General features: G+C 60.7%; 1 protein-coding gene across 2 annotated transcripts; it reads left to right on the plus strand.

Moving 5' to 3' along the window:
• Positions 1-153: 153 nt before the first annotated feature.
• On the plus strand, positions 154-13311 carry FADS3 (fatty acid desaturase 3). 2 transcript variants are annotated; one of them, XM_046643079.1, is made up of 12 exons: positions 154-393; positions 5717-5827; positions 6372-6569; positions 7049-7150; positions 7284-7406; positions 7681-7741; positions 8375-8451; positions 8940-9037; positions 9437-9533; positions 9685-9764; positions 9994-10119; positions 11429-13311. In XM_046643079.1, exons 1-12 carry the CDS (start codon positions 169-171, stop codon positions 11478-11480), a joined length of 1350 nt encoding a protein of 449 aa, XP_046499035.1. In that variant the 5' UTR covers positions 154-168; the 3' UTR covers positions 11481-13311. The 2 variants fall into 2 exon arrangements, with proteins under 2 accessions (XP_046499035.1, XP_046499036.1); XM_046643080.1 differs by having other exon boundaries at positions 9994-10074.

Raw genomic sequence — 13311 nt, forward strand, 5'->3', positions numbered from 1 at the left:
CCGGGAGTCGGGCAGGTGCACGGTCTTACGGCGGCCGCAGCTGCGGGGCGGGGCTGCGGAGGCTCGGTGGCGGCGGCGACAGCTCCCGGGAAGGCGACTTCGCGCCCCTCGGCTTCTCGCTCGGCCCTCCGAGAGGTCTCGGGTTCCCGAAAACTGCTGCACGCAGCCATGGGTGGCGTCGGGGAGGCTGATGGGGGGCCAGGGCCGCATGAGGGGCCCGCGCAGCTGGGGGCGCCGCTGCCCACCCTCCGCTGGGAGCAGATCCGTTCGCACAACCTGCCCGGCGACAAGTGGCTGGTCATCGAGCGTCGCGTCTACGACATCAGCCGCTGGGCGCAGCGGCACCCGGGGGGCAGCCGCCTCATCGGCCACTACGGCGCCAAGGATGCCACCGTAAGGAAGCCCACGGCGGGCGGAGCAGAGCCTGGTGCTCGCTGGGGCCTGGTCGTGGGCACACTGCCCTGCTCCACCTGCGGGGTCTTCGCATCCTTTCTACTCTTGCTGACCTTTGATCTCCAGGCCAGGGACTCAGAGTTGGGATGGACTAGCCAGGGCCTGATGTGGGGTAAGGAAGCCACGTCCCTGCATGGGGCACCGCACCCCAGGCCCTGGACCCGGGCTGGGCTGGAGCAGGTCTGTGCGGGAGGGAGGGTCTCTCAGAGGCGGGTGTGTCCCCTCCCTGCTGCTCTGAGTTTCTTCCTCTCAGTTGAGTCCCCAGACCAGGTCCCTCATGCCGGGGTGCCAGAGGTAGGGTGAGGTGCCTGAGGGATGCGGAGATGTGCCATCAGAGGCTGGGAGCTGGGCAGCAAAGCTTGGGCAGGGCCCAGAGGTCTGTGGCTTTCCCAGGAGCTGCTGTAAGTGGCCCCGCGGAGCAGTGACTCACCTCTCCTGGCCTGGCAGCTGCACACCGGAGAACTTTGCTAGCCAAGGCTGGGTGGGCCTCCTCAGGAAGCACAGTCACCCCCAGCAACAGGTTGGGCCCTGGGGACCCCGACTTCCCCTTCCCAGCTCACGTCTAGGCAAGTCTTGGCCAAGGATGGATGTGGCCTGGTCCAGTAGGACCATCTGGCTGGAGACCAGTGGCCAAGCAGCCTGTGGGGATGACACTCATCACCAGCCTCTGTCCCACAGTCCCCCATCAGGAGAATAGGAATTGCTGGTATAGCATCTCCATGATGCTCTGTCCTTGACCATCCAGAATTCTAGGTTGGCCCCCCTGGGTACCAGGAATGTCTTCAAGATTGCAGGGGATGCATCCCTATCAGGCAGAACTTAAGGCAGCAGAAGAGATGGTGTCCTGTCCCAGGAGGGCAGTGTCCCTGTTGCCAGGGCCACCTGCTCTCTGCCTTCTGCTCTCTCCCCTGGGTTAGCTAATCTGCACAGGACTCTTTTAGGGAGAAAAGTCTCTCTTCCCTGCTTCCACCCCAGGAAGCTGAGGGGTTAGCATCAGAAGCCTCCTGAAATTCTAGAAACTGACAGAAGCCTTGTCTGTCAGTGCTGAGGGGCCGGGTGGTGGCCACGGAGTAGAAGCTGACCGTGGGCCAATGAGTATGTGACCTGTCTGTGTGTGAACACTGCGTGCATTTGTGTGTGTGGTTGTACATGTATGTCATTCTGCCAGGGTATGGGGCGGTGAGGTGCCACGGCCCCTCCCCCCTTAGCCTGGCTGAGCCCTGGCCACCCTTCCAGGATCTCATGGGTATCTGCTTTGGGCTTTTTCAACCTTTGACCTGTAGGTCGGGATGGAGGCAGATGAGAGGAAGGATGACAGAGAGCGTTTATTAATCGCTTTTTCCTGCCTGGTGCCTGGGCCTGTGCCGGGGGCCATCCCCTGTGGGACCCCATCATTACAGTTAGCTCTTGACCCTGAGACCTCCATCTGACAGTTTTCTCATTGATTCATCACCAGTAAGGTCCGTTTCCCATTTCCAAAAAAACAATCTGTTTGTCCCCTGGGGCTGGGTCCTGGCTCTGCCACTGGAGGCTCTGAGTGACCTTGAACCAGGCATGTCACTCCTCTCAGCCTCAGTTTCCTCATCTGTAAAGTAGGGGCAGCTGGGCCAGACAGTGAGCCAGCGGACGGCAGGACCATGCCTTCTCAGCTCCGTGGCCCCAGAGCTGCCATGTAGTGGTTCCTGGTCAGTATATGTTGTTGGCTGATAAGTGTGAATGTGCCCCACAAACTGTAGAGTGTGGTGGAACAGCCATGGCCTAGCCACCCGTTTGCTGGGTGACGTCGTCTGGTTCTATCGATGTCTGTAACAGGAAGGAGTCGCTATATGCCATCTCTCAGCTTCCTCAAGGCCCCAAACTCTGGACTGGTATTGCCAGAAATACCTGGTCCGTTCAGGCCAAAGGGAAGATGAGGTGGCTGGGGCTGGGGGACCTCAGTCTTTGTCTACAGGGCAGACCAGGGATGAGACCAGCCCACTGGCCCATGTGGTCAGGCCCAGAGCGCAGGTACCCCATCCCAGGCCCTGGAGCACAGGTGGGGCAGGGCCAGCCCTCTTGCCAGGGCTGTGTTCCCACAGGCACCCCTCACCAGCCCTGACCGCCCATCAGCTGTTCTCACGTCCAGGCAACAGAAACCTTCCTGCCAGGAAATTCCCAGAGTTCCTGTGCCATGAAGTCAGCCTGTGGCCATCCCGGGATACAAAGTCAAGTACTCTGGGGAGAGAGCTCTGGGCCCTGGGCCAGGTTTGTCTAAGAGTCACAGGCGGCCTGAGACAAGTGGAACTAGCCTGGGGTGGGCAGCAGTCTACCAGGAGCTGGTGCCAAGCTCGCACTCCATGCCGGACTCTGAATTCGGCACTTGATTCATAGATTCTCTTTTAATCCTCAAGCTACTCCTAGGAGGCAGGTCCTATCATGGTTATTCCCACTTTACAGATCAGAAAGCTGAGGCTCAGAGAGGCAGGGAGACTGGACATTAAGTGGTAGGTCTGGGATCTGAATCCACAGCCCATGCTCTTAACCACATGCTACACCGAGACTTGGCGGTTGATTCCATTCATTGGTTCATTCTTCAGTTAGTGAGTCATTAAACCCCGCAGGCGATATTCAATGAGCATCTTCTATGCACCAAACTCTCTTCTAACTGCTGCAGATAGAGCTGTGAACAAAACATTGCAAGGAGTTCCTTGGCAGAGGGACCAGCTGAACAAAGCCTCAGTGGGGCCGGACTCCGGTATTCCGTGCGTGCAAGGAACAGCAAGGCTCTCGGTGTGGCTGGAGCAGAGCAGTGGGGAGGGGACAGGCAGTGAGGTCCAGAGGTCGCAGGAGGCTCCTGCTGGGCTTCTGGGTCCTTGGAAGCAGGACTTTGATTTTATTCTTTTTTTTTTTTTCTCCCGAGGAAGATTAGCCCTGAGCTAACTACTGCCAGTCCTCCTCTTTTTTGCTGAGGAAGCCTGGCCCTGAGCTAACATCCGTGCCCATCTTCCTCTACTTTATATGTGGGACGCCCACCACAGCATGGTGTGCCAAGCGGTGCCATATCTGCACCCGGGATCCGAACCGGCGAACCTGGGCCGCTGAGAAGCGGAACGTGCGCACTTAACCGCTGCGCCACCGGGCCGGCCCCGGATTTTATCCTAAGGGGGCCTTGGAGGGCGGGGCAGGAAAGCCAGAGGAATCTGATATACATTTAAAAGGATCCCTAATGGGGAGGGGAAGGCAGAGCCTCCCAGGAGAAGGGCGGGGACTAAGGGAGGGGATGATGGGTGCCTGCGTCCGCCAGGGGAGGCCATTCGGAAGAGGTGGCCCTTCACCTGGGCCCTGAAGGGTAGGCGTGGCCAGGGCAGAGGTCAAGAGATGCTGCCGGGTGCAGGTGCACCAGCAGGCGCCATTAGGATTTAGTGTGGTCTTCAGACACCAGCCGGCACTCCTCTTAGCTCATTTCACGGGACGAGGAGACTGAAGCTGCATAGGGGTGGTGTGAAGGAGCTTCTGGGGGCCCTCGAAGGGCCGGGCCTGAGTCCTTGGGCTTGGGGATAGGGTTTGTGTCCAGGTGGGGGCTGGGGCGGGGAACAGATCCTAGGCTCTCGAGTGAGGATGGGGCACGAGTGAGGGTGGGGCACGGAGGCAGGCTGGCCTTGAGCCAGACACATGGCTCCGGAGCCCATGCTGCCTCCGCCCACCGCTCCAGCTGCTTTGAAAGCCCCACTGCCTAGCGGCCACTCCCTGTTTAGTGTGACCTCTCTGGGCTCTGTAGGCGTTTCCTGCAAGCCCCTTCCCAGGGGAGCTGCAGTGCCTGGCTCCCTCCCTGGGCTGTCTGGCACTGGGCAGGAACACGGTGTGCAGAGGTGGGGATGCTGGCGGTCCAAGTTTGTTGGCAGCCTTCGTTCTTTCTTCCCGAGGGTCCCAAGCTGCCATGGGTTTCTGATGAAACAGTCGGGAAGAGCCAGAGCTCAGTGGTAGAGAGAGGACCAAGTGCCAGAGGGCCTGGCTGCCTCGGGGCCACCGCTGGGTCTCTGACACCTGTGAGGCCAAGGGTGCTGGGTGGATGAGGCCCTAACGTGTGTGCCAGCTCGTCAGCAGGGACACCAGGGGTGCTGGGGGACAGGGGCAGCCTCCTGGGGGCGTCTTTCTGTGCGCTGGGCTCCGCTGTGCAGACAGGAGTTAGATGTGCCATGTTCAGAGCCGTGTGCCTCAGTTTCCTCATCTATAAAAGGGGAACACTACAGAGAATGCTTCCCCATTGGCCTCCCGTGAGGAGTGCCAGCGAGAGGATGGGGGGAGTGTCCGGGGCTGGGCGTGAGACCCTGCTTCATCTTCCCCCCCCAGGGTGAAGGAGGGAGGGAAGGACTCCTGGGGGGTCCTCTGAAGCACCTCTCCCCACCCCCCATCTCACCACCCACCGCTGTCTCCTCAGCAACTTGCTTAAGGAGCAGACTCAGACCACCCGAGCCCCCAGCAGCCCTGCTCCACTCCCTTGCTGGGGTGGAACATTCTGCTGCCCCCATTCCCACTGTGGCTCTGGGGTGGAAGGCTGCCTGCCCCTCCCGTTCCTCCTTCTCAGGCTGGCCAGGACTTGACTGGCAGGGTGCGTTCCACTCTCTACCGCGCACCCCCCCACAGGCACTCAATCTGAGCGGACTCAGGAGGGGGACGCATCAGGCCGGTGGGGGCTCAGAGCAGAGCTCAGCTGTGGAGTTCTTGATGGATGCCAGGCCCCTTCTAAATGCTCCACCTGCACTGACTCCGTCCTCTCAGCAGCCCCAGGAGATGGGCATTTGTGGCTCCTGGTTTACTGAGGAGAAAATACAGAATGGAGAGGGGGTGCGATCTTGTCTGCGGCTCTGAGGCTCAGCTCCTAAGTGGCGGCTCACATTCCATCCCCAGCAGCCTGGCTCCCAAGGCCCCTCCAGCTCCGGCCCCTGAAACAGCTGCTCCACAGAGCTCATGGCTGGGCTGAGGGGCAGGACAGGAGCCACTCCAAGGTTTCCAGGGACCAAGGCGGGGCTGGGTGATAGCTATATCCTGGGAAGGCACAGACTTCACGGAAGAGAGACCTGGGATGCAAACCCAGCTCATGGGCAAGGCTGACCCGGGCCGTCCTATGTCTGTGCCCATGGAACAACCAGCTGATTCTCCATCCGTCTGTCTGTCTGTCTGCTCTGCCCTTCCATCAACGGTCCTTCCACCTTGTCTCTGCCTGCTGCCTCTGGGTGTTACTCCGGCTGTCTGTCTGTCCACCTGACTGTCTGCTCTCCTTCAGGATGTCTTCCACGCCTTCCACCAGGACCTCAATTTTGTACGCAAGTTCCTGCAGCCCCTGCTGATTGGAGAGCTGGCCCCAGAGGAGCCCAGCAGTGATGGACCCAAGAATGTGAGCAGGGCCCCAGTGGAGGCTAAGCCCCCAGTGGGGGGGGGGGGGGGGCTGGAGGGAATGGGGGCATTGCCAGTAGCAGCTCCATCTGCCTTAGCCCAAGGGGACACGGGGCCCAGGCTGGGTTTACCATCCCTTCCTGGACAGGTAGTTGTAGCTATAGGGATGCCTGTGGGAGCCCGGGGTCCCAGATCCGGCTGGGCCAGCCACTTGCTGTGGGTCCCCAGGCAAACCCCTTCCCTGTTCTGGGCGTGGCATCCCCATCTACAATGAGGATTTTGATGAGCTGAGCTCTAGGAGTTTTGCTGCTCCAGGTTTCTCTGCTTCTGACGTACCCCACGCCTTTTGTGGGGGGGGAGCCTTCACCACAGCGAGCCCCCCAGCTCACACCCCAAGCTGGGGACTCTCGGCCCTCCATTTCTCTTGGTCACACTCCTTGTGTCTGGCACTGGGAGGAGCGGCCGAGGCACAGAGAGCTGTGGGGGGCTTCTGGGGACCACTGGGGCCTCACCTCCACGGCTGACCCCGCCCTCCACCATGGCAGACCGAGCTCATCGAGGACTTCCGAGCCCTGCGCCAGGCGGCCAAGGACATGAAGCTGTTTGAGACCAAGCCAGCCTACTTCGGTTTCATGATAGGCTTCATCCTGGCCGTGGAGCTGCTCTCCTGGCTCACTGTCTGCCTCTTGAGCCCTGGCTGGCTGTCCAGCATCCTCACCACCTTCTTCCTGGCATCCTCCCAGGTAACCCCAGCACAGCCACCTAAACTGTCCGTCAGACATGGGGCCCGGCACACGCAAACACTCTGGACATGTTTGCTGAAGGAACAAATGAATGGATGAGCAGCCAGAAGCCCCATCAGGCATGGATCTGGGTGGCGGGGGTGTGGGGGGGCGGGGGTTAAGCTGCATTTTAAATGAGCCGAGGAGCCTCTTTATTTAAGAAACCCTGAGCGAGCACTGTGCAGGGAGCCAGTAGACTATTACCCCAAACCTCCATGGCAGACTTGCAAGCCCCTAGACCTCCCAAAACTCGGTTGTCCTTGTCTGTAAAAAGAAGAAGCTGGCCCACAAGGGTCTAAAAAGGGAAATTAGCTGTAGGTGTGCCCCGCAAGCTGGAAGGGCTCACTGGGGCTGCAGGGCTGGGACCCCAGGTGGCCATCAGCCTCCCCCATGGCCGGAGCCAAGGTGCCAAGGCTCCTGACTCTTGCCTGTCTCGCCAGATGCAGTGCTGGTGTCTGCAGCATGACCTGGGCCACACCTCGGTCTTCAGGAAGTCCCGGTGGGACCACTTGACCCAGCAGTTTGTGATGGGGCATCTGAAGGTGAGGGTCGCGGTGGGTGGTGGGCAGCCAGGGGCTGAGTTGGGGTGCTGCACTGGGCCCGCCCACGTGTGCAGGCATGGAGTTGTGGACACAGCCTGGTCCCACCCCTGAGAGCCCCCCTCGTTCCCTACAGGGCTTCTCTACCCAGTGGTGGAACTTCCGCCATAACCAGCACCACGCCAAGACCAACGTCCTCCACAAAGACCCAGATGTGACCCTGGCTCCCATCTTCGTCCTAGGGGAGTTGTCCACCGAGGTGTGTGGGGTGGACATGGACACACTCAGGTTGGGCTGGCAGCTGAGGGGGGACAGGCAGCCACTAAGGCCCCCACCGTGGCCCAACCCCAGCCCCTGACCAAGCCCCCCTCTCTAGCTTCAGGCTGAGCCCCTGCCCCGGGGGACCCCCTCCCCACCTCCCAGCCTGCTAGGGATGATGGGCCCCCTTGCCTTTGCCCCTTGGCCCCCTGACCCTGCCTTCGGGGAGGAGGGCCCAGGAAGCTTCTCTCCCCAGCCGCCCCCTGTCTCCACAGTACGGCAAGAAGAAGCACAAATTCCTCCCCTATAACTACCAGCACCTGTACTTCTTCCTGGGTGAGTGTCCAGTTGGCCTCCTGGGGTGGGGGTGTGGCTGGGGGGCCACACCTGAGCCTGCACTGGCCACACCACACCCGCTGTCACTGGACAGCTTCCAGCCCCCTCCTGTGGAAGGGGCAGCCTTGTTAATCCTCCCCGCGCAGGGCACCCCCAAGCTCTCACAGCCTCTGCTCTGGGCACCGCAGCCTGCACCCTCGTCTCTCTCCCACCACCGGGCCTTTGCCCAGCTGCTCCCTCTGCCTGGGGTCCTTCTGGCCAGGGGCTGTCCCAGCTCTACCCGGAGCTTCCTAGACCCCCGTCAGAATTCCCTTCTGCCCTCCCAGCAGGGCAGTTCAAAACCCAAGAGGGTTTGGGCCATTGTTGGAGCAAAGAGGGTGAAGATTTAAGGGTGGGGATGAGTAGGGCCAGCCCCCACCTGCAGAAGGGACACCAGAAGCGAGGGTCGGCCTGGGGAGGCCCAGCGCCCAGGAAAGCATGTGGATAATGCAGGGTCATCCCAGCTGGATAGGACCGGCACCAAGTCCCATTGGCGTCCACAGAGGAACAGAGCCCGGCTCCCCTCGCGCCCCCTGCCCCACCTGCTCGGCACCCTAGCCCTGCTCCTGAGCCCTCTCATGCCCCTCCTTGCAGTCGGCCCCATTTTCATCACCCTGGTGAACTTTAAGGTGGAAAGTCTGGTGTACATACTGACATACCGGCACTGGGCGGTGAGTGGGGGCCCTGCTCAAGTCCCCTGGGCATACGGCGGTGGTGGCGGGAGGTGGCGTGGGACAGGGCAGCCCCATCCACGAATGCAAACAGGTGCGTATGTGTGCATGCAAAAGCGTGGTACATGTGTGTGTGTGTGCATGCGTGCACAGGGGGAGAGCAAGTGTGTGTGCAGGGCACGGTGTGGGTCTCTCACAGTGGGGTGCCCTCCCTGGGGGAAGATCCACCCTGCCGAGTCTGCTGGGCACGTGTCTCCCAGGCAGGGGTTCCCCCATCCCACCCACATCCACAGCCCCTTCACCTCCAAGCTCAGCCCGGTGAAGCAGGCAGGCAAGGACCCTGTCCCATTACCTTGAGAAAACCGAGGCCCAGGGAGGGGCAGTGACCTGTCCAGGACCCCGAGGCACATGGAGCAGAAGGGGTGGATGACCCCGGCTCCCCCTCCAGCTGCCTCGAGACCTCCGCCTTCCTCCACCCTCCTCTGCAGGACTTGCTCTGGGCCACCAGCTTCTACTTCCGCCTCTTTTTGTCCTACATCCCCTTCTATGGCGTTTCTGGGGCTGTGATCCTCTATGTGGTTGTCAGGTGAGGCCAGATTGAGAATGGCAGGGAGTGAGGAGGTCACACCTAGGCAGCAAGGGGCCCTGACCACAGCCGTCCATCCGTGGGGCCTCCGTTTCCTCATCTGCAGAATGGGGACAGCAGTACCGCCTCCCCTCCCTGGGTTGTCGAGGAGCCCAGTACGGGAGTGGCGGGATGCCAGGGGAGGCGGGTCTGGGGGAAGCAGCCTGGCTGGCAAGTGGCCCATGGATGCCCACCCTCATGAGCAGGGCTGCCCTGGGCTCAGGCTGGCAGTGGACACCGTTCCACCCACCAGCAGGGGAGGGGTTACTGCAATCCCATTGTCCAGATGAGAAAGCTGAGGCCCAGGTCTGGCCTGAGCGGTGAGCTGGCCATGGGGCAGTGCCTGAGCCTCCTCCACAGGGTCCTGGAGAGCCAGTGGTTCGTGTGGGTCACGCAGGTAAACCACATCCCCAGGGAGATTGGCCGTGACAAGCACCGAGACTGGATCACCTTGCAGGTGTGGGGTTGGGTAGGGTACATGCTGGGGTGGGGGGCGGGTCCCCTCTGGGAGGATGGGGACCCCAATGGTGCTGCCAGGCTCAGGGGATGCCACGGGGTCAGGGCTCAGTGCCAGCCTCCCTCACCTCTGCCCCGCCTGCTCCTCGCAGCTGCTAGCCACCTGCAACGTGGAGTCCTCGCTCTTCCTCGACTGGTTCACCGGGCACCTCAACTTCCAGATCGAGCACCAGTGAGTGCGGGCCTGGGGGCCCGAGGGGGGTGGGGGGTACTGAGGCCTGAGCCCAGGGGCTGGCCAGGAGCTTCTCTGTCCAGTCCTTCGCCCAGGGAGGCCAAGACGTGAGCCCTGGATGCCCTGGGGGCCTGGGAGAGGTGGTGAGCGGGACCTGGGCAGTGATGGGTGGGCAGGACTCCCACTGGCGCCCGCCCACCCCACGTGCCAGCCCATGCTCTCCCCTCAGCCTCTTCCCCACGATGCCGAGATACAACTACCACAAGGTGGCCCCACTGGTCAAGGCGCTATGCGCCAAGCATGGCCTCAGGTACGAGGTGAAGTCCGTTCCCACCGCCCTAGTAGACATCATTAGGTAAGCCCCCCACTCATGGCAGCGCCCTCGGGGCCCTGCCCACCCTGTGCCCATCAGCCCCCTCCTCAGCGCAGCTCTCTGAGACCACACGGGTCCCCTCTAAGAGCTGGCATTCGAGGCCTTTCCTATCAGCTCTCTGTCCTCAGACTGTACTCTCCTTCCCTTCCCCACATTCACTCAGGCAGCCAGCGTTTAGGGAGCAATTCCTGGGCCCAGGGCCTGGCCTAGGTGTTGTGAATACACCAGTGGGCAAAACTGGGCTGATGTCCTGGTTAAAATAACAAGTAATTTACATAAAATGTGAGACAGGAGAAGGGCTTTGGAAGAAAACAAAATAAAACCACAGTGCCTAAGGGTGGGGGCAGGAGAGGAGCTGGGGAGCCCCAGACTGGGGTTGTAATTTTTAATAGGGTGGCTGAATGGGTGGCATTGAGAAGATGACGTGAGCAGAGACCAGGAGGAGGGGAGAGGGCTGCCTATGGAGACATCTGGGGGAAAAATGTTTGGGCAGAGAGGAATGGCAGTGCAAAGGCCCTGAGGCAGGAGTGTGCTCGTATGTGGGAGAGCCGCTGAGCAGAGGAGGGACACACAGGACTTAGAGTCTAGAAAAATGCTCTGACTGTGGGAATTCACTGGTGGGGCAAGATTGGAAGCAGAAGGAGCAGAGCAGAGGGGCCCGCAGCTGTCACAGTGGAGGGGTGAGGGGGCTTGGCCCTGGCGGTCACCTTGGCAGTGGGCAACAGAGGTCAGATTCCCAGCCAGAGCTCATCCACCTCTGTGCCTTGGTACAAGCTGTTCCCTTTACTTGAATGCCCTTCCTTCTGTACTGGCATTGGAACTCCTGCATGACCCTTCCCTGCCCGATCCTCTGAGCCCTTGTCACTCATCACAGCCCATTAGAATGCCTGGCACAGGCTTTCCTAGCAAGTTATTGCTATTTCTGGCTCCTCTGCCTGACATCAGGCTCCTGGTGGGCCGGGTCCATGCCTTACAAATCTCTGGGTCGCAGGGCCCCGCAGGAGGCAACAGAGGGAGAGAGAGAGCTGAGTGAAGGAGGGACAGGCCCACCCTGGCTCCTGCCTGGACTGAGCCTTAGCTGTGCCCGCCCCCCACCTTCCCCCGAGGTCTAGATTCCACTCCCGTTAATGAGTGTGGCCTCCTCTCCCAGTCCACCCCTCCCGCCCCACCCAGCTGCCTGGCCCTGGGGAAGGGGACCCGCAGGGGAATGAGGATGTCTCCACCTACCCTCATCATCTTGGGGGATCTTGAAATTGAGTCCCCAACACTCACCCTCACCCCCGCCTCCCAGGACCCTGAAGAAGTCAGGCAACGTCTGGTTGGAAGCCTACCTCCACCAGTGAAGGCAGCACCGAGGGCCCCACAGCCACCACGCCGGCCCAGGCAGGCTCAACATCACCCCCACCCTCCTGCCTGGGGGGGGCCCTGCCACCGTCCCGTCCTCGTTTCTGCTGTCTTCCCCTCGGCCCCCTGGCCTGTCTGCTTGGCAGCCCTAAGGCCGTGGCTCTCGGCCCAACAGGACCAGGGGGCGGGGGAATAGTACATAAAGCCACATGGTGAGCATGGCAGGTTTTCCTAGAGCAAAATTTAGGGAAAACGGTTATTTTTATATGAAACAAACCCAGATATATTATGAAGTAGAGTACTGAATTTGCAGGAATTTTGGAGCCGGAGTCTGCCCCAGACTCCCGGAGAGGAGTTCAGGCCCGTGGGCCCTCAGGGTGTTGGGGAGTAGGGTAAGATGGTGGCTTTTGGGGTCCCCTCTGCTCTGGGTTGGGGAGCTGGCAGCTGGCCCGGGCTCGGATCTGCCTGAGGGCCTGGCCACTTCCTGTTCTTCACCCACTCATGCAACCCTGGGCAGGTCACACTGGGCTCACATCACTTTACTCCTCTGCACCGTGGGACAGGGGCTGGTCCAGCAGGTGAGGGCCCAGGGCAGAAGGCCATGTCTGCAGCCACCCCCAGAGCACAGGAGAGGGCAGCCCGTATGTCCCAGCCATGCACTGGCCTCCTCCTGCAGCCTGGGTGATGAGGGGCCTCAGAGGCCCACGGGCAGTGGACCACCTGTCCATCTCAGTACTGTACTTGGCATCTCACTGGTAGGGCTGCAGCCTGACTGTGCTCAGTGTCCCACAGGAGGTGACACCGCATCTCCCCGGTGCCCACCTGGGGCCAGGTGCTTGCCTGCGGTTGCTTCAGGGAATAAGCTGGACCCCTGAGATGTGCCCCTTTCTGTCCCTGGAGTCGAGCGGCGTCCGGGGGCTCGCTGCGGCTGGCTGGTGTCCTTGGGCAGGTCGCTGTCCTTCACCCGACCTCGGGCTTCTCATCTGGAATTGGGTGTGGGTAGCGTGGGCTTGTGGTTTTCAGACAGTTCTGGGGAGAGGTTGGAGTTGCCTCTTGGGGTTTCTGGAAGGTGGGAAGAAGGGAGAGCTGGGCGGCTGGCCCCCTCCACTCCCAGCGACCACGTACTTCAGCAGCTCCAGGCTCAGCTGGAGGTTTCAGCTGAAGAAGTGTCAGCAGCTTAAAAAAAAACTTGAAATACAGAGCTAGGGTTTCTCTGAGGCCCTTTCTGGAGAGGAAGCTGGAGTCTCCCCACCGGCTGCAGGATTGCCCCCCACCCTTTGTCAGGGCTCCTGTTGTCCTGGACTGGGTTCCCTTCAGGCGGTGGACGGGCCACAGAGCCTGCTGCAATTCTGGTTCCCTCCTTCCCCGGAGCCCCAGCCCCACCCCGATCCACTCCACAGGGCTTCGATCCCCTCTTCTCTGGAGTCAGGCAGGCCTGGGGGGCTGGTCCTGCCTCTGCCAGGACTCAAGGCTGTGTGACCTTGGGGAAGTTATTCAGTCTCTCTGGTAGTGTGACCTCCTAGGGTGATGGAAGATGGAAGGGATGCTATGTGGAAGGCTCTTTGCATAGGGCCCAGCAACAGGGCTCCGAAATGGAAGATAAACACACACACAGATAAGGTGAACAGATTAGTGGTTACTAGAGGAGAAGGGGGTGGGGGGAGGACAAAATGGGTAAAGGGGCGCATATGCATGGTGACGGATAAAAACTAAACTATTGGTGGTGGAAACGATGCAGTCTATACAGAAACTGAAGTATAATGTACACTTGAAATGTACACAGTGTTAAAAGCCAGTGAAATCTCAATTAAAATAAAATAAAATAGCCAA

Source organism: Equus quagga, chromosome 17 (assembly GCF_021613505.1).
Source record: "Equus quagga isolate Etosha38 chromosome 17, UCLA_HA_Equagga_1.0, whole genome shotgun sequence".
NCBI lineage: Eukaryota > Metazoa > Chordata > Mammalia > Perissodactyla > Equidae > Equus > Equus quagga.